Source organism: Phymastichus coffea, unplaced genomic scaffold (assembly GCF_024137745.1).
Source record: "Phymastichus coffea isolate CEN01 unplaced genomic scaffold, Cenicafe_Pcof_1.1 PCOF00015, whole genome shotgun sequence".
Lineage (NCBI taxonomy): Eukaryota > Metazoa > Arthropoda > Insecta > Hymenoptera > Eulophidae > Phymastichus > Phymastichus coffea.
The window spans coordinates 1,265,205-1,292,619 of NW_026706826.1; the positions used below are offsets into that span (position 1 = coordinate 1,265,205).

General features: G+C 36.9%; 1 protein-coding gene across 1 annotated transcript in view; it reads right to left on the bottom strand.

Annotated features, from left to right (window-relative positions):
• LOC131675042 (glutamate receptor ionotropic, kainate 2-like) overlaps window positions 1–27,415 on the bottom strand; it is a 2,022,482-nt gene that overhangs the window by 1,215,238 nt on the left and 779,829 nt on the right. Inside the window, exon 8 of the mRNA XM_058953868.1 lies at window positions 9,367–9,508. Within this exon, the coding sequence (XP_058809851.1) occupies window positions 9,367–9,508 (142 nt within the window). The remainder of the gene's footprint in view (window positions 1–9,366; window positions 9,509–27,415) is intronic.

Below are 27,415 nucleotides of genomic sequence, written 5' to 3' on the forward strand. Positions count from 1 at the left end.
TAATCTAAGACGGCGACCTCCTCGAAAGAAGTATCGATCTTTTCAAAGTTCGTTGCTCAAGAAGAACGGAACTAAAGGCTTGACCCTCGATTTGGGCGCGACGGGACTCTAGTTGTCCCCACGTCTACCGCGTCAGAAGCGCACGGCATATAAATCTTACGAGATTTGCATGGCCAGGTACCACTACCCCGCAGAGGCCAATCCAAATTGGGATGTCAGAAGAGAGACCCAGCTAGGACAGCCAGAGGAAATTCCTAAGACGATCAACCAGCTAAGCCTCCCCTCCTGGGCTATCGTTCAAAACATCCCACCCTGCGTACCTGTATTAAGGGATTGCTCCCACAACTCACAGGTCCCCCGCTTCAACGTACCATGGCACGTCTCCCCATTGCGTTTCGATCATCCCCGCTCACGCTAGTGGGTATCGGTCATTCGAAAAGTTGTTTCCCGATTTTCGCCCTGATTTCGGGTTTCGCTTTCTATGGAAAGGCTTTTCTGACTCACTGATACTGATCTTTGCTCTTTCGATTCAATATTTGTTGACTTGGGGTCAGGGTCGGGGTCTTGTTTAGTCGACAAGGCAACTCCCCAAGCAGTTTCCAGTATTCATGCCAGTTATGCCATTTATTCGAATCAAGTTCCGAAATTAGGCTCAATCGGGTATTCTAACTAGCGTTCGAATTAATGAACTTCAGAATTTAATTCTAAAGTTCAATGTACAAAAATTATCGTTCGAAATTCAAGCTTTATTAGCTATTCAAAATTCAAAAATTAGTTTAGTCATTATGCGAGTTTTGTCCTATGGTTAGGAACCTTGTAAGAGGCGGCGTCCTTCTACTGTAGTTGGTAACTACTTTTCTGCACTGTCTCTTCTTCATAGGTGCTCCTTCTTTGGGCTCTATGACTTTTCTAGCAAAATCTTCAAAGACTTTGTAGATTTTCCTGCTAGATACTAGGGCCGTTTCAGGGCAAGGCCATGCGTGGCCTTCTTCTTCAACAGCCTTTATTAATGGCTTTCTTAGTTCCCTTAATTCTTCGCAGTCAAAGAGAATATGGCTTTCACTTTCTATTTCTCCACAACTACACAGTTGGTCTTCATATAATCCTCATTATGGACGTATGATTTAAAAGCACCGTGTCTAGTCATAAACTGTACTGTATAGTGATTGGGATTTAGCCATCTCTTCTTTAATCTGTCTTTGATTACTGGGAAATAGCAGTACGTTCTCCTGCCATTTGTGGCTGATTGCCATCTCTCTTGCCATACTCTTTCGATTTCATTGTTGATGAGTTGTATGGCTTTTGAGATTTTTAGTCTGCCCGATCGAAGTTCTTCCGATTTTATTCGGATGCCGTGCATTATAATCGATTTCCCTTTTCTGACGCAGTACTTTGCAACTCTCCCGTCAAGCTTAAGAGCTATTGGTCGGGTAGCTGCAAGTACGTGCGCCGCTTCGTGAGAGATCGATTTGCAGGCTTTTAGTGTTTTGCAAAGAAGTAATCGCTTCAATCTTTCTAAGGCAGATTATTGTTTGATGTTTATTCTTTGTCACCAGCCCGCAGCGGCATATGTAACTTTCGATAGTAGGAAGCCATTGTATATCTTTTTCATAGAATTGAATTTTAAGCCCCAGTTCGCTTTTGCTATTTTACTTAGCTCGAAGTAAGTGTTGTTGCAGTCTTGAACCACGTTTCGAATGTGTTTTTCCAATCGGAAGCCCTTTGAAATCGTGATTCCTAGGTACTTGACTGTTTTGTACGTTCTAATGTTGTCTTTCCCAATTTTGACTGTAGGGCTCCTATTCTCGTTTAGTTGGCCTTTTAGCCATATTAGTGCTGACTTTTGTACTGCCAAATTCATTTTGTCGGACATTCACCAATTTGTCATTATATCAATGACTTCTTGGGCTTGTCTTTTAAAATCAATGCGTGTCGTCGCCTTAATGATGGGAAGCACATCGTCTGCATAGGCTAGTAACTCATATCCTACATTCCTGATTGCCTGAAGCGGTTTGTCAAAAATGACATTCTAACCGACCGGTCCAAAGATTGATCTCTGAGGGCACCCCTTCGTTACTGTTTTTAGTGTTTCTTCAAAGTGAGTATATATGCCCACCTCTTAATTACTGAAGTAACTCTGAAGGAGCTTGTAGATGTTCTTCGGGCAATTTCTTTCTTTCAATTAGGAGAGCAGGCTTGGCCGCCATAAGGCATTGAGTGCTCCTGAGACGTCTAGCGGAATAGCGGCTACATACTTGATTGACGGATCAGATTCTGCCTCTTCTACTATTTCGTGTAGTCTTCTAATGGCATGCTCTGTGGATCTATTTGCTTTGAAGCCAAATTGATCCTCCAAAGACCAGTCCGAGCTATTTAGAATGTTGGACATTTTTTGAATCATAAGCCTCTCGAGTGTCTTCCCAGCTATGGGGAGTAGACATATGGGTCTATATAATTTAATCTCATTCTCAGATTTCTCAACCCCTTTGAGCAACGTGATTAGCATTCCACTTTTCCATCTTCTAGGGAACACTCCGCATTTTAAGCAGGCGTTGAAAAGTCGCGTCAGTTCCTGGTGTAATGGTTTAGCGTTAACAAGCATCTCTGACTCTATTTTATCTTTGCTTGGTGATTTCCCTGCCTTGTTCGCTCTAAGGGCCATTTCAACTTCCCTTGTTAGGAAAGGCATTGCGTCGCCGGTTGCTGGAATCTCCCGCATATCTCTGCGAATTTCTGCATGTGCATCGTTTTCGCAGCTTGGGTCGTCATCAGGCATTAATTCTTCTAGTAGAGCCATGCTTGTTTCTTTCCAGTCTTTTGTAACTGAACCATTACGGTTAACCGTGCACATCGCTTTTGAGATTCTGACTTTATTGGATGCTTGTTTGTATGGATACGTCCAAGCATTCTTTTCGCTTTCAATAGTGCAGAAGTCTCGCCAGCTATTGCTTTTGGCTCTTTTAATAGCGGTTGCATATTCAGAATTCATTTGACTTAATTTTTCAAGTGATCTCTGGAGGACTTTTCTTTGCTTTCTATTTGGTCCTTCCTTGTCTATCAGAGCGACGATTTTACGTTGTCTTTGTATCGCTCGCTTCTTACTTCGCAAGTCAGGATTCCACCAAGGTTGAGAGGGCGTTCTTCTCATTTTAGATAGAGTCCTTTGCTGCCCTTATTAAATCCTCTTCAAGTTTTGAAACGTATGTTTCGATGTCTTCGGAGGTTTCTAAAGGGAGCTCAGATAAGTTCTCTTTCTCGAATTTGCAAAGTCTCCCAAATTTCTCCCAATCAGCTTTTCTCATATTGAACCTTGGTTCTATTGTGTGTTCTATAGTTCGTATGAGTTTGGCTGGTTGTGAGGCAAAATCCAGTTCGATCACTTTGGGCCTGTGGTCACTGGTTTTCCATTCTTTCACCGTCCAGCTAGCCATGAGATTTAACAGATTTTATATATGTAGAGTTACATCGATATCCGTCTTCCCTCTCGTATTGCGGCACGTTAGAAGCTGGCCCTTCCTGTTTGCCACTATTAGCCCGTATAGGTCTTCGAATTTTTCAATGACTTCTTCATTTTTATCCTATGTATTAGACCAGATCTTTGACTTGGCGTTTGCATCCATTCTAAGACTCTTTTGCCTTTTAATTGCAGCAGAGTCTCAGCTAGTTTGTCAAGATAGGTCTTCCTGCTGTGGCTGAACTGGCAATAGACGCTTTTGAAATAAATTTTACCAATGGCTCCGATTACCCGTGCACAGACACAGTTTAGAAATCTTGGTAGCTGTGACCCTGTACGGGTTATAGAGTATCGCGACTTGAATCACTTCGCCTTTTTCGGCTCCGTGAATGGCCGTGATACTGCCCATGCCTGAAATCGCGTTATTCCAGTGGTGTGGTTCGTGCACTAGTGCTATCTGTATGTCAAGATTTCTGTCTGTCATGATCTCTCCAAGCTCATCGTTGGCTACTTGCCTTTTGTTGAGGTTCAATTATATGATCCTCAGTTTTTGGTCCAGTTCGGGGTTTTGTTGTGCGTTCCAATTAATCCTCTTAACTGGTGGGCAATCGTCTTTGATTTCGTCTGAATTGGTTGGTTGCGAAGGAAACTGAGTTGATACCGGAATGTTAGAACAACTCTGACTTCTGAACGGTCGCCTCCTGCTTACGTTTCCTCGCTTTTCTATACCTAGAATGGTTGACCATTTCGCTTTCGAGGTACAACGCAATGTCTAGTTATATTTGATCTCCTTGGAATCGCTTGTAGCGTTTCTGGAGTGGGGCGTTCGACTATTAGTTTTATCGTGTTAACGTGTGCGTTCAAAAAAGCGAGTAGCGTGCGAGTGTGCGAGCAGTAAGTGAGTGAGTTTGTGCGAGTTGAGCTTAGTTACCTTATCGTGTTTTTCCATGGTTTTCCATGGCTCTATTAATTACATTGATTTAGCTAGCTATTTTCCTAGCTTTTACTAACTTATTGTTAGTTACAATGATTAAATACATAGAAATATGAATATATGAAGCTACACACGCAATAACAAACCTTCAGAAAAAGAGAGAAAATAGTACTCAATCAAAACAAACAGCATTTTCATACAACAACTCTATAATAGCCTAATATAATTTTTAAATATAGCTTTTAAGTTTTGTGTATCTTGAATTTTATTGACATTATTAGACTTTGTAATAAAAAGCATTTCAGATATAAGACGTTTAAAATAAAAATTTTCATGATCTAAACTTTTAATATTATTTAAATCAAAATTGAAATTATGATCTGTCTCCTTTATGTGTAAAACAAGTGATGAACGAATTCTATTATGTTTACAATCTGAAGTATATTCCTTAATTCTTGTGTGCAACCTACGACCTGATAAAAAATAACTTATCATTATGTAATTTTATAAAATTAAGAAAAAAGTATTATTACTGAAAGATTTATATTAAAATTGACATAATAGGTTATATATAATTTTTTAATTTCTTAGTGACATTAAAATATTGACGTCTCATCAAGTACGGTATATCATACACTTATAGAAAGTTTACGTAAAACGATTTCTATTATCAGAAAAAAACAAAGAATCTAAATTTAGAAATGATTATGATTTTTTTATAAGATTACTAAAAAGTTATTAGGTTTACATGACTTTTCGGCACGAAAAATTTAGAGAACCTTAAAGACAGAACATATTCAAAAAGACACTAATTGTAAGAGTTTTTTGTTTAAGCTCTCACAATTTGGATTCAAAATAAACTAATTTTAATTCGTATGCAATTTTCAATTTTCAAAAGTTTCACTTATACTTTATTTATATATATTTTTTCACCTACAGAAAAAATTACATAAAATAAAAAATGTTGTTATTAGGAAAGTATTTAGCCTACAAAAGTCTCCGCGTGTTCATTTTGTAACTTTCTGCGATATTATAGAATACATTTTCTCTCAAATCGATTAATCATTTTTTTCATGTTTTATCAAAACATAATTTTAAATAAATATCGATAATTTTTTACTCACTTTTAAGTCGACATATTTTTGTGAAAAGAATTTCTAAAATAAATCTAAATTAGAGATGGGTGATTATGAAAATGATTATTTTCATAACAAGTAACAATAAAAAAAATCTATAATGTATGTATAAAAAAGCTCTACATACATTATAATGGTCAGTTTTTATTAATCCACTATTAAAATAAATAATAAATATTTTTATGTCTTATTCTGTAAAAAGAAGTCAAAACAAGTAAACAGCTTCTTCTACATACATAAAAGTATAAGAATCTCACTTCGAAAAAATAATTTTTTCATGAACAAATAATCAAACAAATTAATACATCGAAGTCTTGAGATCAGAAATAATGTATATTGTTACAAATATGATTTTGAATGTCTAGTTTTACGTCACAGTGAATGTTTTGTTTTTGTTCAGTTAGTTGACGTCTGGGCGTCAAGTTGGAGACATTACATTTATGTTTACGTTTTGTATTATATTTAACAAAGTTTACGCTACAGCTTAAAAAGTTGAAAGTCTGTGTTTTGCGTGCTTTACTTATTATATGTGAAGGTAACAATATATTGAAATAGTATTATAATACTTAATTAAATGTTTTTTCCATCAAAATGCCAACATTTTTTTTAATAACTTCTTTGCAGAATCTTGGCATTCTTAGAATCAAATTATGCACGAAGAAATCTGTAGTCTTTTTCCATTCTTCTTCCAAGATCTTCTATATATGTTCTTTAGAAGTAAAATAAATTTTTTGTACTGTTTGATCGGGTTCTTCCTATAACAATTTAATAAGATTTAGATCTGGTGATTGGGGAGGTCAATTCATAACTTGTAGTATTTGATGATTCTGGAATGGAAGCTCTTCAAATTATTTTTACAAATGTTTGAACTATATATGTTTTGGATTATTGTCCTGTCGGAAAGGAAAATTGAGACCAAGCAGAAGTTCTTTGAAGTACACTCTTATTTATCATTCTTTATTCAACGTTCCTTTAATTCGGATGCAATTCCCTACTTTGAACCCTCCACAACATCCTCAAACCATCATAAATCCTGCAACGCTGCAACGTCTGATGAAGGGTACAATGCACTTCCGAAAATAACTCTCACTCATACATCCCCTAATATAAACTTTTCTTTTGGCACCAAAAATTCTTATGTTCATTGGCCCATTTAAATCTCTTGACTACATTTACTTTCTGCAATAGTGTTTTTTTGACTGCTATTCTTTCACAATGCCCTTTTTCTGAAAGCCATTGTTTGACTCGCTGGCATTAATCGATTTACCGAAACTTTTACTCACTTCTGATTATAATTCTACAGATGTTAGACAGTGGTTACAAATACTCAAATGATTTATACAATTATTCTGTTTCTTTGTTATTTTTCTCGGGCCTGCCTGAATTTTTTCTTGTGTTAATTGTGCAAAATTTTAAAATAGTACATTACAATACAAGAAGTACGCGAAAGTAGATTCTTGAGATTCTTCTTTCCTAAACATGTGCGGTACGACGAGAAACTCTTTCCCGAACATGTTCCGTACCGTATTAATATATGGAAGGTGTGATTTGCAATTAAAACTATGAATGTATTCATATCGAAGATTCATTTGGATGATTGACAGTTGGTCATTAGCATATCTTTACATAGAGTTTAATCAAACAAAAAATTAATTCACGTGGAATACATTTTTATTTAAACGATAAATTTTTTTCTTATAATCGTCAAGTGTTTGTTCAACTCCTCGGTGACTAGAGTTTTCCATTTCAATACATACTTATAAATCCCTTCAAAAAGTCGATCAGATTGAAAAATAATAAATTATACCAATCAATAAAATACGGTTTTTACCAATAAACTTTACGGGTATATTTTATTTTTCTAGAAAATTAATCAGTACATATAAAACACGTCAGTACTTTTTGACCTTTAATAATATATTACTGTTCGCGCATTCTTCTCTCCACGTATCAGCAAGCATGTACAATACGCGCTATTTCTTCTCTTCTACCGTGAATCAAGTTGGAACCTGCCTCGTGTCCAATTTGAAGCGTAAGCATCCGTCACTTTTCCTTTTATGTATTTGCTGCCGACGCCTTTAACCATTCAAATATTCACCTCATGTCCGAAATATGAGCCCTCCAGATGTTCACCAATCCCTCACCCAAGCATGCCACCTCGCTCGGGGAAACCCCATCGCCATAATACGTGCTTCACCGCTATCAGCAAAATAAAAAGGGTCACGCTAAACGACCTTCTCAGGTAGCCAGCGGTCAGTTCGTGATCTGCGCGAGCCGAACAACAGCATCACTCTCGTGATTGGCTACTCGGATCCTTTGAAGGCCTAAAGTAAAGGAGGAAAATACCCCCCCCCCCCCACCTATCACTATTCTTTTCATCAAGCCTTGCTGGAAAACTAACTCGCCTTAACGAAACGCTCTCGAGAGAATCCGCGACGTCCGGATGTGAAAGACCGAGCTTTGTCTTCCTCGTGCCCTGTAACGATTGGCGACTGAATAAATTTTTCATTTGTATCGCGCGTGGGTTATTGTAGTGCGCGTGTGCGTACTATTAGTAATCAGACACAGACCATCTCTGGGTTTCTGTGCGAATCGACGACGCGACAAGGGGCTAGCGATCAAAATATCCGCCACGCTAGCAGAGGGCCTTCGTCTCTCTGAGAGGTTGTCAGATCCCACTGCCTCCACGTCGGCAAAATCATTGCAGTGAGGGCTGCTTCCGTGTCCGAGACGTCGGAACTACATTCACTACTGTGCACCCTGGCATCCTCTTCCCTCCCGAACAAACCACTACAGGGCGTTGTCGATATAGATAGGTAAGAGAGCTCTCCGCGGACGCTGTTGAGTTGGCCACTCAATCTTCTATATACAGGCTACGCGAGCTCACTATTCGATCGTTGTGAATGCTATATGTTATTTATTTATTATTATTTAAGGCTTATCTCCATCATAATCCAGACGACGACTGCGGAGAAGGTAAGAGAGAGAGCCGGCAGAAAAAGATCGCGTGCGCGTGTAGGCATAACGATATGTGTGACGAGCCGCGCGCAGCGTGACGAAGGGCCAGCAATTAACTGATAGCTCGCGAGCCGTGCAGAGGCATTTGGTCGTGCGTATACTTGTTTTAGCTTTTCTTTGTGAACCGCCTCGTGGCAGGAGAGTGTCCTTCTATTGTGACTAGTTCGTGAGGTGCAAATGTACATACGACACCTTCTCTCATTCGTAACAGGCAACTAGTCAAACAGGCGAATTCAGCAATCTGGCGGAATTGTAATTGAAAGGCATCGACCAATGTAAGTACCGACCGTTCCTTGAATCTCTCTCTCGCTTAGCCTATCTCGCCGCTCTCTCTGGACCGTTCTGTATACTGACACGTACATAAACTATATATATATATATTTGTATACTACTAAAACTGCATGGCTTTTCTTTCGGACTACCTTTCCTTCCTATCGCTTCCCTCAATTTTCGCGATTTAAGCTGCGTGACCCACGACGCTCTCCGCGGGCCAGTTGGTGATCTGACCTAGCGGGCCGGTCTTGCGTAGTAGAACGTAATCCCGCAAAGATCTGCAATAGTACCAGCCACTACTTGATCTCGGATTAATTAATATATTATAGCGATCTAAATCTCCGTTACAGTACTTACGACTTCATAGCAATGGACCTAGGCGACGGGCGAGTGTTAAATGAGGAATCGGCTAGCAGAGTAGATTCCTCCATTACAAAATATATAAATAAGTATATAGTATTTTTACTGATCAACAAACATTTTCTAAATATATCTGTGCTTATTGTGAAAAATAATTAGTAAATGAATTTTTTAATGAATTAAATACATACCAATGATGTTATGAAATAGCTATGATAGTCTGTCATCATGCCAATTTCTTGAGCTTGCTTCAATACTGTATAAATTTTTTCTGTAGTACAATCTAAGATGATGTGCGATTCAGCAGAATTTTTTATTTGCTTCAATAAAGGCCTGAAAAATGTTCAAAAATACTGAAAACATACCTATGCTTTCAGAATTAATTAATAATATAAAATGTACAATCTGAAAAAGATATATGTAATACCTTATTTAAATGAAATGCAACACTAATTTTGTAAAAGAATATGAGTATAAATATTCCCTAATACTCTGTTCAAATAAGGCAGAATTTATAGAAGAATAGAATGTAGAAGAGATATGGAGACTGTTATAAAACATATTTTTTAGGAAGTAATTAGTACTATTTATATGAAATACTCGTATACGGGGAAAATCTTACAATACATGGATCATGAACACTTATAGACGCTAATATTTATAACGTATTATTCTAATGAATTTAAAACTTTTCTGTAATAAGTTTATGATAGGAAGAGCTGAAGATCCTCCATGCATTTCTGGCACATATATATAAGTTATGAATTTATATTATTTATAAGAAGAGGGCCAGGCCTGCAGAAAACTGATTTTGATGTAAGTTTTTGACTGTCTTCTATGTCAAAAATAGTAGATACGTATCTTTTTCTTTTTTTTTATAAGCTCCTTCAACTCTCCCTTCCCGGCTTTTTCAGCCATCTCTGTTCATTCTTTCCTCCATTATGACGGATTATTATTCTTCACCTATCTTATTTTCTCTTTCAAACCTATGTTTGGGAGTCTGCTGTCCTCCATCTCCGTTATTTCATCTATATAGTTCATCGCCCTCTTTATCGTCTCTAAGTATAAACAGTCCATTCCTACTTCTATCTTCCGCATATATTCTGGGGTATTCTTGTTCATTCTCATTGACATTTTGACTATCTTTACCTGTAATCTTTCTAGTTCCTTTTGTATAGACCTCTCCCAAATCTGTACTTCAAACAAGCATCCCGCTTTCTCCATTGCATTTAATACCAGCAGTCTTCTGTCTAATACATTCAGTCTTGCTCTCTTCATTTAGACCTCATATATTATTTATTGCTATCTGTGCCTTTTGTTTCATTATTCTTATATGTGCTCCATAGCCCCCCTTCGTAGCAAATCAAAAACCGACGTACTTATACTCTTTCACTATCTCTAGCCTTTCTCCTCCGTATGTCCATTCTACTTTTCTCCTTAACTTTCCCCATTTCCTGATTACATCACCTTTGTCTTTTTCTTCACGTTTAACTTCATACCATTTCTCCTGTTATACCTTTCCATACTATGTTGTGTCTCCTGTAGGCCTTTCTGTTTGTCCGCTATTAATACTATAATGTCAACAAACTTCAATCCTTGCAAAGTGTGACTGTATCTCCTTCTTTCCTTGATACCCACATCTTGTCTATATCCTTTAAATGTAGGTTGAAAAGCGTCGGGCTTTGTGGACATCCTTGCTTTACCTTCTCTAAATTCTAAACTCTCTTGTTATTCTTTCCTCGTTATCACTTCACATGACGTTTCTCTATATATTTCTCTGATTACACAGCCCGATGTGAAACTTGCTCATTAGATGAGACTAGTTATTTCCAGTAGTTTTAGGATCGCTGAATTCAAATCTGACTTTAGAATTACTCTATCATATCATGTATTTCAAATATTCTAAACTAAAAGTACAAAAAATGCTGTTTTTTGCTGGTTTGAGGTACAATAACATCTTGAATAAACTTTTTTTTGGAAAAGTGAGTACGCGATCTTAAAGGAGCACTCTTACCCTCGAAAACTCATTTTTTTAAGTTTCGAATATCTTTTTTTCTGTCCAAGATATCGTCATTAAAGCCTAAAAGTAGAGTGAGTCATTTAAAAATTGAAGGAAAGGTTTTTATTATCATTTGGATCACCTGATACTCATTATCGAAACTGCACCATGACCTCAGAATACCCTGATAACCTAGTCTAAAAATTTGAAAAAACCCTATTACGGATGCCCAGAAGACGTTTTTTCTACAGATATCAAGCTATTGTGGAAGATTGAAATAGTATTTTTTATAGGAAAAAGCATTACTAGACACCTTTAAATACCTAACCTATATCCACTGATACCGTAGGTATTTAAGCAGACGTCGGTTCAACGATGAACAATTTAACCTAAAACGGTGCAAGAGACTCTTACAACCAGATTTCCTTGACTCACGAGCTCGGTAACTTCAAGGCAAGCGCTATTCTAACAAGTTCATCTTTTATCCACTAGGTCACCTTTACCTAGTGAAATAGTAGAGTTTGCTCTACTTCACTGGAGAGACCAAGTGAACGGCAGACCTTCATCGTTTATATTAAATTAGTTTGAGAACTAAAAATACTAACTCTGTTCCTATCAATACAATGAAAATCTTCAGATAACATAAAAGTAATCAAGATATTTTTTTAGCATCTCGTATTAAATAGTATATTAGATATTATTTTAAGTTAAACGCTTAAATTTTCATAAACAATGTCTTCACGACAGTGTGTGAATGACCCGCAGCAGTTTTGTTATATTTGTGATGATTTCGTTCCAACTAAACGTAAATCCATTACAACCTTTATGAAATCATTGTACAAAAATATTTTAATAATGAATTGACTAATTGAAATAAAACTTGGGTTCATAACATAATATTTGCGATTTGTGCAGAGTAGGTTTAGCACACTGGAAAATGAAAAAAGAAAGTGTATGCCATTTGGCACTCCCACAGTATGGCGAGAACCAAAAAATCACGTTGATTGCTATTTTTGTTTATGCCATGGTGGTAAACAAATCAGTACCTTCAATAGCAAAAATAATCATATTATTAATATGCAAATGTACAATCTATTACAAGACTTATTCATCATACGAAAAAAAAGAAGAAGAAGAAAGAAAACAAAAATACAAAGATAACAGAGATGAAAATGAATTTTGAAGTTGTTTATAGTAGCAATGAACTCCGCTCATCGTTTGATAAACCTTGTACATTTAATCAGGCTAAATTGAATGAGTTAAATCAAGATTTTGGGAATTCGAAAGAAAAGTCGATGCTGTCAGCTGTAAGAAAAATATGCGCTTTCTTCTGAGATAACTTTTACTTGGTACTAAAATCGGGAGAAAAAATTTCTAAAATATTTTACGGAGGCGGAATCATTAACTTTTTACAATGATATTTCATGTTTAATGGCTGCCTCAGGTCTTAAAACTTATAATCCACACGAGTGGAGACATTTTATAGATTCCTCTACCCGCAGTTTGAAGGCCCTCTATAGGCTTCTTTAAATCTGTGTGCATACATTCCTATTGGATTTTCAACACTTTTAGATGAGAATTATGTAAACATGAAATTGCTTCTTGAAAAAATAGATTACAAAAAACATAAATGGAAGATATACGGAGATTTTAAAATCAAATCTATTCTTTCTAACCAACAAAGTAGATACACCAAATACTTATGTTTCATCTGGAGTGGGATAGTAGAGCTAATAAGAAGCACTAGGTATAAAAGAACTGGCATGGTAGGAAGAGTCTGATACCCGTATCCATGAACATCCTTCATGAAGCGTTAGTCGATCCAAAAAAAAATTCTCTTACCTTCACTATATGTAAAATTAGGTCTAGTGAAGCAGATCATAGAAGGGCTCAATCAATCAAGTGCATGTTTTCAGTATTTACATAAAAAATTTCCAAAACTTAGTGACGCAAAAATAAAATCAGGAATTTTTATTGGACCTCAAATTAAATTGCTGAGTAAAGGTGACAATTTTAAGAAAACTATATCTATCAAAGAAAAAAATACCTGGTTTGTATTTGAAAAAATCATAAATCGTTTCTTCGAAAATAAAAAAGAAAACAATTAGAAAGAGCTTCTAAATTTTAGAAAAATTTAAAGATCTGGAATGCCGTATGAGTCAAAAACTACATTTTTTACATGACTATCTGGATTTTCTTCCGGATGGAAATTTAGTTGATATAAGTGATGAGCAGGGAGAAAGAAGTCACCAGGACCTGCTAGCTATTGAATCTAGGTATCCAGGACGATTGGACTCTGTCATGATAGCTGATTACTGTTGATTACTTAAACGTGATGATACAATACCTGTGCATAAGATTTCTGCCTATACAAAAACCTAAGATACTGATTACTTTAAATAGTAACTTTTCACTCAAGTATTTTCAAGAACAATAAAATCACAACAATCGTACGTAATACTAACAGTATATTATTTAAAACTTTAAAAATAGTATACTAGTAAAATTAAAAAAAAAAACAAAAAAAAATAAAAAGAGGACTCAGTGATCGATACCTTCTCGTGGTTGGTTCTGGAAACGAACATTGCTGCTACAAACGACCGACATTTGTTAATAGTTTGAGGGTTGAGAACTTGGGATTTGGTGAGTTTAGGGTTTGTAGATTAAATGTTGTATGAAAAATCGTGTATTGACTGCATTCTCACTCCTCTTATGAGGGTCGTAAAGTTTTTCAAAGGAAAAATTCGGTAAATGGTTTCTTATTATCACTATGAACATTACCGAATATAAAATATATAAAACTTTTTGCTGAAAAACAATGTAATTAGATTTTAGTAAAATTTTTTTTAGTTATACAGTATTTCATGTCCCTTTTTACGGGTTCTAATTTTTTGAATAAAAACAGGTAAAACTTGGTTAATGTACTCTTTTTATCGTGAAGGTTGGAGGTTGAAAACCAGCAAGTTACCGAGCTCGCGAGTCAAGGAAATCTGGTTGTAAGAGTCTCTTGCACCGTTTTAGGTTAAAGTGTTCATCGTTGAACCGAAGTCTGCTCAAATGCCTACGGTATTAGTGGATATAGGTTAGATATTTAAAGCTGTCCCGTAATGCTTTGTCCTAAAAAAATACTATTTCAATCATCTACACTAGCTTTATATTTGTAGAAAAAACGTTTCATAGAGGTCCGTAATTGGGTTTTTTTTTCGAATTTTCAGGCTAAGTTATCAGAGTATTCTGAGGTTATAGTGCAATTTCGATAATGAGTATCGATTCGGTTATCTAAATGAGAATAATATACGTTACATCGATTATTTAAATGACTCACTCTATTTTCAGGCTGTAACAAAATTGCTATAACAGGAAACTTCAAATGACGATATCTTTAACAGAAAAAAGGATATTCCAAACTTAAGAAAAGGGTCATAGAGGGTAAAAATGTTCCTTTAATATAGCATAACATTTTTAGCTTAGGATATTTAAGAAAATTGATATGATAAAGTAATTCTAACGTCAGATTTGAATTAAGCAACCCAAAATCTATCGGAATTAACTAGTCTCATCTAATAAGCAAGTTTAACGTCGGGCTGCATTATTTTAGCATTCTTCCTCTAACGACCTCCTCTTCCAGTTTTCTTGCTAGGATTTTTCTGTCAACGATATCAAAAGCTCTATTGAAATTGATGAAAGCTAAGTATACATTCCCTGCTTTTCTCTTAATCTTGTTCCCAATAATGCTATTTAACGTGAATATGTGATATCTCGTTCCTCTTCCTATTCTAAACCACGCCTGAGTCTCTCTCAGTATGCCTTCCTCTATTATCCATGTTCTAAGCCCGTCATTCCATATCCCAGCCAAAATCTTGTACCGTACATCAAGCAGTGACGCTTTTCTGTAGTTCTCCGCCTTCTTCATCTTACCTGATTTATATATTGGGAAGATGCGAGCAGTTTTCTAACCCTCAACTAACTCTTTCCTTTCCCAGATCTCGTTGATCACCTCTGTCAGTTCCCTCAGTCAGTCTTCTGTCATGGTCTTGTAGAACTCACTCAGGATTCCGTCCTATCTTGCCGTCTCCCCTCTTTTCAATTCGTTTATTGCCTTCTTGACTTCCTCCTGGATTATTTCTCTGTTCATAACACTGTTCAATCCATTTCTTCGTCCCTTCCCCCTCTTCCATCTTCTCCATTTCTCTTTCCTGTTCGTCTTTTTTCTTTTACTTCTCGCCTTGCTCTGTCATCATTTTTTCACTCTTTTCCTCCCTCGGCTTAAACTATTTCAGCTATTCTTCCTCCAAAATTTTTTCTCCTATTTTTACTTCTTTTTTGCTGAAACTTTTCAAAGCTTTCCAGAAATCTGCACCTCTCTTGCTATTTTCTAATCTTGTCCACATTTCTTCTTCTAACTCTTTCTTTTTGATCCTCTTCACCTCTCTCAGCCTTCTTCTTTCTTCTCTCTTCACTATCCTTATCTTTTTTGGATATGAGGAAACTGTTCAGCTTCTTCCACACTATTTTGCTAAATTCTTTATACTCCTTATTCTTCCTCTCTCTTTCTTCTTCTTTTTCTTCTCTTCCTGTCTTCCTTTTCATTGATTTCTGCTTGCCTCTTTTTCACCTACTTCCTGTAGAATCCTTCTTACTCTCCCCCACCTATTCTCCGTAGTCTTCGTGCTAAATTTCTCCTCCCTTTCCTTCAGCTCTTCTCTCAACTCATTCTCCTTCTTTTCATCCTATATTATTCTTAGATTCTTTCCCTGTACTACTTTATCCTCCTCCTTCCCTCCTTCTAAACTCCACCCCTCCTCTATTTCCAATTCGAATATAATTGATAGATGGTCTGATGTATGTCTCCTTTCAACTTCCATCCTCCTCACCAGATCACCCTTTTCGTCCTATCCTCGATTATGAAATCAAGGGTAGAGCTGCAGCCCTCACCTATTATACGTATGTTATCTCTCCCTCTCAATCTCTTACCGTTATTCCATTTCTTATAGTTTCTCCTATTTCTCTAATAGCCTCTAATAGAGTTCTAATAGCCTCTCTCCTTCTCTGTTTCTCTTCTTGTTCTGAGATCTTTTTGTTCTGCCATTATCTTCTCCAACGTCACCATCCTCTACTCTCATCACTAATTATCAGTATCCCATTTCCTTTTTATCTCCTTTTTTCTATTATTTTTTCGAAACCTCTATTTATTTTGCCTATTCCTTCATTATTATACACGGTGACCCATTTTAAAGGAACCACCCCGAAATTTTCTATGGTTGGCATTCTATAAAAAAATTTTTCAGACAATAGTTGTTTGGGACAATGAGGGATACCTTTCCCAGAAATCGTATTTGACCTTGAGATTTATTTTCAAGGTTATTTAAAGGTCAAAGTCATTTTTTGAATGGGAACCTATAATTTTGATCCGGGATTCGGAAAGAACAAGAAATTCTACATTCAGATAAGCTATTATGTGTGGGGTGCGGTTAACCCCTCTCGCGTAAGGTCATGTAGGGGTCAAATTTATTATTTTCTCCATCTATGCACAGGGATGATCGGGCAAGGGTAAGATTAATTTTAATAACCCAAAAACTCAAATAACCTCATAACCCAATAAACAAACCCCAGTAACCCCAATAACCAAATAGCCAAGTGATTTTTTCAATAAGAACCCCCATTTTTTATCATGGATTCGGAAAGACCTGGAAATTCTACGATCAAGTAAGGTATTATATGCGAGGTGCGGTCAACCCCCCCCCTCCTATCTAACCGGGATAAAGGTGAGGTTAATAATAATAATAATAATAATAATGTCGGACGATGGATGACAGACCACGGACTACAACTCGCAACGGAAAAAACGGAACTGATGTTTCTCACGAGAAGACGCATACAGACGATACTGCACATGAGGGTGGGGACATGCGAGATAGAGACTAAGACGAAAGTCAAGTACCTTGGGGTAACCCTCGATACGAAGATGACCTTCTGGCCTCATATACAGAAAACAACCCGGAAAACGGCAGAGAGGATAGCATCCGTGAATCGCTTGTTGGCAAATACGACGGGACCGAGATCGGGAAAACGACGACTGTTAATGGTGATAGCTCACTCGATCCTTCTATACGGCGCGGAAATATGGGCAGACTCCCCGAAGACAAAAAAATACTGTAAGACGATGATGATGGTACAGAGACAGGGCGCACTGCGAATCGCTTGCTCCTACCGAACAGTCTCTGCGCAGGCTGTTTTGGTGGTGGCTGGCGTAATACCCGTGGATCTTCTGGCCTTTGAACGCAAAAGGATCTACGGGAGCAGCGCGGACATAGGATGAAAGAGCGCGGCAATCGCTGAGCGCGACAGGACAATTGACATTTGGCAAGGCCGATGGACAGAGGAACGAGGTGGTAACTGGACGAGACGATTGATACGGGACTTGAGGTTGTGGCTCGGAAGGAAATTTGGTGATGTAAATTTCTACGTCACCCAGCTCTTGACGGGCCACGGGTACTTCCGACGGTACCTCTACAATATGAACAGACAACGAACACCCAATTGTAAGTACTGTGGACACGAACGAGATGACGCGGAACACACGTTTTTCGCGTGTGACCGCTGGACAAGACTCAGACAGGAACTGGAAGAAACGGTCGGCAGCATCACCCCTGGTAACATCGTGGCTCTGATGCTGCGTGAATCCGAATGGTAGCACTTAGTCGCTACCTATACGGAAACTATACTGAGACGTAAGAACGCGGACGGCTGCCTGACAGATGACTGAGCAGACGAAGTAACGCGACGTAACGAGATACGGAGGAACAACACGAACGGACGAACACAGACAGAACCTCCAGTCAGAAGTAATATCAACATAATCCCTGGCTGGGGGGAAGGACACCAAGGAGATGGCGGTTTAGTGGATAGGCCTATTTTTTTTTTTTTTTTTGGGGGAGTCCCACATTACCCCTCAGTCAGAAAGACTAAGGGGAATCCGCAAAAAGGATTCCGCAACTCCTTGTAAAAAAAAAAAAATAATAATAATAATAATAATAATAATAACAATAATAATGATAATAATACCCCAATACTCAAGCTAAATAAGAGTTCGATTATCAAGGTCGTTTTTGATTTAATCATTACTTGTGTTCGTGCCACATTTAGTAACGTGAACCAATTTAACCAATGTACTCGTATGCAAAGAGGGAGTGTTCAGTTTATCTAGGCAAGATGAGAATCATAAATAATACTAAAGAAGTGTTATTTTCTAATTTAGTTGAAACTCTGTAGGTTTGTCCGGAATCACACCAGAAAAGAGAATAAAAATAATTTGTTTTCCTACAAAATTATTTTCAAAAATTGATTCTACGGGAAAAAATATGAAAGAACCGTATGTAACGTTTTTTTGTTAGGCTTAAAATGATTATCTTTTTATAATTTGTTTAAATAACTTTTGATAAATAATTGTAAATGACAAAAGAAAAAACACGGTTTTTTTTTCGATTTACCTACGATTGGCATAGTTAGTTTGGCGCTATCTTGCCCAGGTTTGGCAAGGGCCTTAATGGATTAAGAGAATGTGGGAGTGACCAGTTTAACTTTTTTTCCAAATCCGAAATAAAAAAATGAGGTGTTTTGAGTAGCTGACTTGGTAGCCAGCCAAGTTAGGCAAACTTGTTAATAAGATTATTTTCCATTTTTTATCCATTTTTCAAGGCTTTATTCAAGAATTCATTCATTGGGAAAGGTGTCTCTCATTGTCCCAAACAACTTCTGTCTGAACAATTTTTTTGTAGAACGCCAACCGTAGAAAATTTCGGGGTGGTTCCTTTAAAATGGGACACCCTGTATATTACCTCTAGATCACATCTTCTATCTTCGGATACTTTTATCCCTCTTGCCACCTCATATCTCCGTTTCTTTATCTTCACTTTTGCTACTAGCTTCTTCCTTAAGCCTAACAGAATATCTCCGCTTGCCCTTCTTCTCCGCTTTGTTCTCACTGTCGTCTTTCCTCTCCATAGATAGTCCTCTCCTAGTTTCTTCAGGATACTTTTCATCTTCCTCCAACCATATTTTCTTCTCTACTTTCCCGAAGCTTACCCTTTCCTTGTGTCTGCTACTCCTCTTCTTTCTGCTCTCACCATTCTTCTTTCCCTTTCTCTCCATTCGTACTATATCCCTTCCACTAATATTTTCTGGTGCCCTGCCACTGCCTTTCTTTTTCCTTTTACTTCATAGTACCTTGCTCTTTAATCTACTCTTACTCTTGTCGACCTTATCCTGTAGTGCACACATCGTCAGTATACCATTCCCTGATAGTTTCCATCCTAAGAATTCTTATTAGAGCCTACAATAATCCCTCCAGCTCCTCCTTATATCTCTTGGGTGCTTCTTTCCCTTTCCAACATATCACACATCCCCCTCACCAGTATGTTAGTTTTTCTTGATATCCTCTCCGTTCTCTCAAGCTCCATCTTCGTCATCTTGTCAGACTTCATCCTGAAGAATCAGTCTCCTCCCATATCAGTATCTTGTTTTTTACTCCTATGTTCTTCTTTTTCTTTTTTTCCTTTAGGCTCAGTCTCCGCAATCTCTCCACGTTACCCAATGGATATCCTTCCTTGTCACTTGTATCTTCCTTTCCCTCTTTGGCTTTCTCTTCCCTCTTTCTCATTGCTCCTCTTTTTACTGCTGCCTCTCCTCGTCAGGGATATTCATAATCTTTTCTCTCTTCAGTTCGCTTACTTTTTCCTGCAATTTGTTGATTTTACTGTCTCTTTTATTTAGTTCATCCCATATCTCTTCTAATTTTAATTCCCAGTTCTTTTCTAATAGCTTCAGTTCTTATGTTTTCTCCCTATGTTTTCACTCACTATAAAAGAGCTTTTAAAAGAAGGTATTGATAAAGAGAAACTGCAAGAGATCTTCGAAAAATATCGATAACAAAGGCAGAACAAGATAATCAACCAAGATGGAGCAAGATAGATGATCAAGATATTGAAGTTATTACAAAGATGGAAAACCGGTCTAGGGACAGAGAAATATTGGGAAATGAAAGGCGGAGGAGGACACTCATAAGAGAAATAGAGAGAAATAAAGGCTTCAGTAATTAAGAATGCAGAGTCTGCGGAGAGGTAAAGAAGAATTTATAACACATCTAGATATGCGAGTCAGTGCAAAGATTAAGAAGACGAAGTGGATAAAAACGGTAGACGGATGAAAGGGAGATATTATAGGAGAGGAATTAATTGAAAAACTAGAGTAAGTATTAGAAGGCAAATTGGAGAAAGAAATATGCCAAAATGCCAGAACCTTTGAGAAGTTAGTGGGGAGAAGCAAGAAAAATAGGGCAAATGGAAGGAGAGTGGAGGGAGAGGGGGTTAGCAGCAGGAGGGCAGCAGAGATAGAAAAATCAAGAATGGAGAAGCGGTAGAAAGGGATAAAATAAGCATATTTTATGTATAATTTCTCAGAAAATAAAATAAAATTAAATATGAGATACATATCTCCACATTTTGTTTCCTGTGTCTTTTGAATCTATCAAACAGCTATAGCCTTTGACCAGAAAAGAATTTTTAACGTGCGGAAGATCTTTTTAAAGTTCTTTCTATACTCATTAAAATGAGCTCCTATACATTTAATTTGGTGATACTTCACCAGAGTTATAGTGCCTTTAAGCGAAGAATATTATTTTTAGCTTGCTAAAATTACTACTTTACAATGATGCAATCAACCGTAACTGTCGACTGAAAGCAAATTGTAATTAAAGCAGAAAAAATGATGTTTTATAAATTATGTCGGTAAAAGTTGAAAATTTATAATATTGTCGAACAAACTTATATAATGTATATAATGTAAATTTATATAATGTATAATTTATATACGAGGGTGGTCCGATAAGTACTTAGCCTACAAAAGAAAAACGAAAATTTTGGAAAAGTGGCGTTTTATTTTTCAACATAGTCTCCTTTTAGTTCGATACACTTGGCCCAGCGATGCTCCAACTTCTTTAACCCGTCTGAAAAATACGTTTCCTCGAGGTCTGAAAAGTAGGCTTCCGTGGCAGCGATTACCTCCTCATTTGACTCAAATTTCTACCCGGCGAGTGACTTTTTCAAGTTTGGAAACAAAATGAAGTCACACGGGGCTAAATCTGCAGAATACGGTGGATGGAGCAGCAGTTCGTAGCCTAATTCGACCAATTTGGTCATGGCGACGGCGAAGGTGTGTGCCGGTGCGTTGTCATGGTGGAAGAGCACTTTTTTCTTCGCGAAATGCGGCCGTTTTTCTGCAATTCGACGTCGAATCGGCCCAATAATTCGGCATAGTACAGCCCAGTTACCGTTTTGCCCCTCTCCAGGTAGTCGATGTATATCACACCTTGTGAATCCCAGAAAACGGTGGCCATCACCTTTCCGGCCGATGGGGCAGTCTTCGCCTTCTTCGGAGCACTTTCGCCGAGTAAAGTCCACTGTTTCGACTGTTCCTTGGTCTCTGGTGTATACCAGTGGATCCATGTTTCGTTGACTGTCACGAAATGACGCAGAAACTCCTTTGGATTGCGCTTAAACAGCGTCAGACATTGCTCTGAAGTTGTCTCACGGTTGCGCTTGTTGTCCGGAGTGAGCAAACGCGGCACTCATCGCGCCGAGAGTTTTCTCATGCCCAAAATTTCATGCAGGACATGACCCACGCGGTGTTATGAGATGCCTACGATCTTAGCTATCTCGCGCACCTTCAATCGTCGATCTGCCAATACGAGATCGTGAATTTTTGTATGTTATCATCCGTGGTAGCCGTTTTCGGAGCAAAAACCTGGTTCTTCAAAAATCGACGTGCGACCATGTTGAAACTCGTTAAACCAATTTTTGACGGTCGCCATCGAAGGAGAAGAATCACCGCACACAGCATCTAAGCGTTTTTTGATTTCGCTGCGCGATTTCCCTTCCAAAAACAAGAATCAAATCACCGACCGATACTGTTCTTTTTCCATTTTTCAAAAATCAACGGACACACTTGCTTTCACACGCTCTCAAAATTAAACTACAACTCCGATCCGGCTAAAATCTTGACAGTAACCATCGAGAAGGTTGTACTACGTGATAGAATATTTCTTTTGCGAGAATGGCGCCATCGGGCGGTGAGGCTAAGTACTTATCGGACCACCCTTGTATGATTCGCTCAATTAACTCAATTAACCCGCTTTTCGTATTTTTCGACGACGAATTTTCTACTTTATGCGTCCTTTCAGAGCGCCATAGGTACTAACTATCGCAGGATTTAACAATGGCATTTTATCTTGATTCTGCATCGGATCCATTTAACGAGAAACCCCTAATTGGCTGTTTTGCGACTCAATATCTCAACTTCAAAAATTTGCACGCATAGTTCTAGGTAAAAGTAGCAAAATTGTTTCACTCTCCCCTTTCGACATGCAAAATTTTACCATTGGTCTAAATTTCCATTTGAATTTAAGATGTGCCCTCTCATGCTTGCGAATTTCGCAATCGTCTATTTCTTATTTATTCCTCCACTTGAAATATAAATATATTCCGCCGCATGTATAATAGAGAAGCGATCCTTTTATTGGCTTAGCTAATATGTAACATCAGTGGCGCTTTTATAATTCGTCCGAATTTGCTTTGTCGATATGGGCTATTTCACTATACCATGTCTAATTTTATTCATATTCTTCAAAACAGTTTATCTTACGTTTTGAAAATTGACATACATATCGTACAACATTGCGTACTGGTTTTTACTGAAATCAATGTTGAGATTTCCATATGGCCAACACTGAGAGTTGAAGTACAGTTTTACATTTCTGATGTTACAATTATCATATATACTAGCGTTAGAGTTTGGTTAATTTTTTCGATTAGTTTAGAAGGCTAAGATGATGTAGCGTGGTTTCTCCAACTGATTTGTCGTTTTAACTGTCCAGACTTGATTTATGTTTGCAGGCAGCGCTGGATATTCGTACAGTTTCTAACTATGAAAACTCTTTGAAATACTTTGTTCGCTTTTTAGAAAGACGAGTAGACGTATTTTATTTGCATTCGATGCAGTCACATAGGGCATAGGCCATTTGAGACGTGTTACATCAATCTTGAATTCTTCGTAAGCTTCAATGTTGTTGACGGTCTTCTTCGTTTGATAAACTGTATTTACATGTGTACTCGATCTTATGAGAATAAATTCTTGTTTCATATTCACCAGCACTTTGCGATAGTCCTCAGCAAATCCAAGTATGAAGCTCAGAGATATCAAAATATCAAAGTCGCCATTCGCATTAGTTATTTTACGGTCCTCTTGTTCTATATTTATCCATGGAGTGAGAGATAAACAGTTCTTCATAACTGTTGTGAGACCAACGTTCTTACATTTATCTATTTCTTTAGTGTTCAGCTCATACCTAATTTCATCAAACATGTACAAATGGCATTATTAACAAAATTAGTATTCGTTAGCAAAGTGTTATTGTTGTTACATAATCATCCACAAATGTGTGACGAGTTGCGAAATGGTAAAAGACACAAGTCTTGATATTGAATTAATATACGAGTCTCGTCACTATTTTTGAACAATGAATTGGTTTAAGGTTGATGAGCGTAGATCTCGTAATGAGCCAAAGATTCATCGAAGACGACAGGTGACTGTATTTCTAGAATGTTCTCCATTGTTTCGTTGAAAGCAGCAAAAAAAATCAGGCAATTGATTTTCCACTAGGAACTACTCTTAACCCAAGACTTTTTAGGAACTTTCTGCTTTGATGTGTTAAAGATTTCACTTTCCGATGCCGATTGATGACTAGAGTTCGCCATGCTGACGTTTTCATTTTCAGTCGACGACTGATAGTGGGTTTGCACTTTTTAGTGCTAATATAGCTCCTACCTTTCTTTGAATCGTAAACTATTCCCATCATACGCTTTTGAGGTGTAATCTTGTGGTTATGACTTCACCACAAAAATTAATTAAATTTCCATCTTGATCGACGATGCGTAATTGTAAATAACCTACAGAATTTTTCGTAACTTGAAGATAAATTACGTGACAAGGAAGTTCAATAATTTTATATCCAGGCGGTACTGCTGGAAAAAATTCGTAAATATCGTGAACAGTGTTTCCGTTCAAACAAGCGCCAGTGATTATGTTACACTGGACTCTTACAATGTTCACCTTGAGAATACTGACGGGAAGATCAGAGTTGTGAGAAACGTTTGCCTATAATGTACATTGTGAAAAACCGAACAATTGTCCAATAGAATTCTGCGGACTAAAATCGATAGGTTCAGAACACTTGATTGTACAATGCAAGGTATTGTTTGATTACAAACTTAATGTTATATTATTATTATTGTTATTATTATTATCAGTGCCGAGACGCTACACAGCTCTGCTAAGAAATTTATCAATGTCGTCAAACTGGCAGAATTCGTGGAATATTGATGTTTGCTTTTCAACGAACTTTTTTAACGGTTGTACGAGCTTTTTTCAAAGCAGATCCGATGATTTTGCGCGGACATTTATCCTTGGACTATGTGAATGTGGCCGCTTTGATCACGCTTTCCAAATTAACTAACTTTTTAGTTCTCTTGCGTCCTTTCGTCGTGGTCCTTTTTCTCCTTTGGAGAACCATACTAAGCCTTGATTTGAATTTCATGGCGTTAGATACAGCGTAAGTAGCTGCTTTCTTACCAAAACTAGAATCCTTAGCAAAGATTCTATTGAACGCTTTTTCAGCTAAAATTTTGTCCGCAATATTTCTAGCGATATTTTCTCGATTTTTAGAGTATGATATATCGTGTTGCTTGCAAGCTGCGTCGAGAGGATTGATTCCTGAATCGCCGTGAGCTAAACGTGTCTGTAACTTAATTCCTGGTCCGTGATATTGATAGCCCGGAATATGGAGCTCAAATGGAAGTTTATTCATGATATCATTGACTGATCCTCGTTCTTTCTTTGCTCTTTGACGTTGGCATATGATCATCATTAGATCAAGTTTGTTTTTCAGTGAAATGATTGAAATCAATAAATATATTTTTTACCTGACTTTTTATTCTAAGAAAAAAATAAATACCTTCCTACTATGGTCATGAGTAAACATGAGAAAACATGTTGATCCGTCGATTAAAAATTTGTTCGTTGGTCCGCAAAAATCATAATGAATTAACTCCAAGACGTTTATTGATAGCTGACTATTACTTGAAACAATAATGCAGACCAGTCAGGTTATTATATATGCTTTAATTCTGACAGATTTCACTTTCCTCAAAATTTACGTTCTGGTAATCTATTGTGAAGTCGTTGGAATAGGCACGTTGTTCGTTGTATGATTGAGTATAAGGAATAAAAAGACGTTAGAAGTACAGCTGGCAATACGGGTAGGTATAGGTAAGCACCTACATCTCCAAGACCATTAAAAAATATTGATTCCATACAGCGCGATCCTTGCTATCTCCGAAAAATACCGTCGCGTGTAGTTTCTTAGCATTTATGATATAAATTGATGAGATGTAACTAACTGAAATCAGCACAGACTAAAAAGGTTTTACATTCATCTTCATTTTCATAAACATTTAGTATGAGGTTTTATTAATAAGTTCAGGAAAGAGAACAATTACGATATAGATCAGAAAAGCAACCGTAATTATTTTTCTTTTTATGAATATTTCGTAAAGTTTTATAAATATTTCGAAGGGAGTTCTACGTCCTTCACTATCAAATGTTTCCACCAGTACCGAAAGTGTCTTCATTTCTTGTACTCACATATTCTTTGCGCAATATATCTATTCCATTAACTTGACTATGCAATATACTAAACGCATGTTAGTGTCAACGGCAATTACAATCGCTTAATACGAACTCACATCCTAACTAAGTTAGGTGTGCATGCAACAAGAGACTGGACCACTCAACAATCGGGAACATCTTAAATCGGTGATCCGAATTTTACTATAATTTCGAAGACAAATCAGTCAACAAAGTAGTGGCAGACAACGAGGCAGCACACGTGAATTAATTAGCTGGGCGAGCGTAATTTGATAGCAGAGAAGCTTCGGCAACCGCAACTTAAATTCACGTCTCTCCTTGATTCGTCGCAGATTTTTCGACTCTTATTAGTAATTATTATTCGACAAGTATTATTGACACTTTATCTCCTCATTTGAATAAGTTTGAGTAAGCAATGGCGAGCTGGTGTGAGTGTATGTGTCTGGTTGGTGTAAGGCCTTGATAGTAACCTGACTGATATTATGGTTGAGTCGCTGGTACCAATTGTAGATTTTGTTTGTATCACTTGTTCCTATGTTTTGAGGTTGCCAAAATACAAACAAAATAAGCATATCGAAATATAAAATCTCGCAAATACTGGCACGCAACCTTGAGCCTACAATGAGAAAACAACGAGCTGCGGTTAACGGCCAACTTTTGAGTGGTCTAATCTCACATTACAGAATTTTTTATAAGATTACTGGAAATTTATTAGGTTTATATAAAAGTCTTCGGCCCGTAAAATCTGGAGAATCTTAAAGATAGAATATTTTGAAAAAGAGACACTAAGAGTTTACATTTAAGCCCTCACAGTTTGGATTCAAAATAAACTAGTTTTATTTCGAGTGTATTTTCAATTTTCAGATTTTTTACTTACACTGTCATATATATTTATTTACCCACCCACAAAAAACATTTCATAAAATTAAAAATATTATTATTAAGAAAGTATTCACCCTACAAAAGCCCCTGGAGGATTATTTTGTAACATTTTTTCCGCGAATACTTTAGAATAAATTTCGTCTAAAATCAATTAATCATTTTTGCAAGTTCTATGAAAATGTAAGATTAAATAAAACATTGATAATTTTAAATCCACTTTTAAGTCTGTACATTTTTGTAGAAAAAATTCCTAAAATAAATTTAAAAGTAGAGATTAGTGATGATGAAAATGATTATTTTCATAAAAAATAACAATAAAAAATCTATATTCTATATAAAGAAAAGCAAATGGTCAGTTTTTATGAGTCAATTATTAAAATAAATAATAAATACGCTCAGGTCTAATTTTGTAAACAGGAATCGAAATAAGTAAATAACGTATTCACGTTTTAAAAACTTCAGAAATTGATGTTTAATAATAATCTTACATATTTTATTCACAAAAATATTTAAATAGCTAAATCATTTCTATAAACATAACAGTATGAAAATCTCGCTTCAAAAAAATAATCTTTTCATGAATAAATATTAAAAAAAATTAA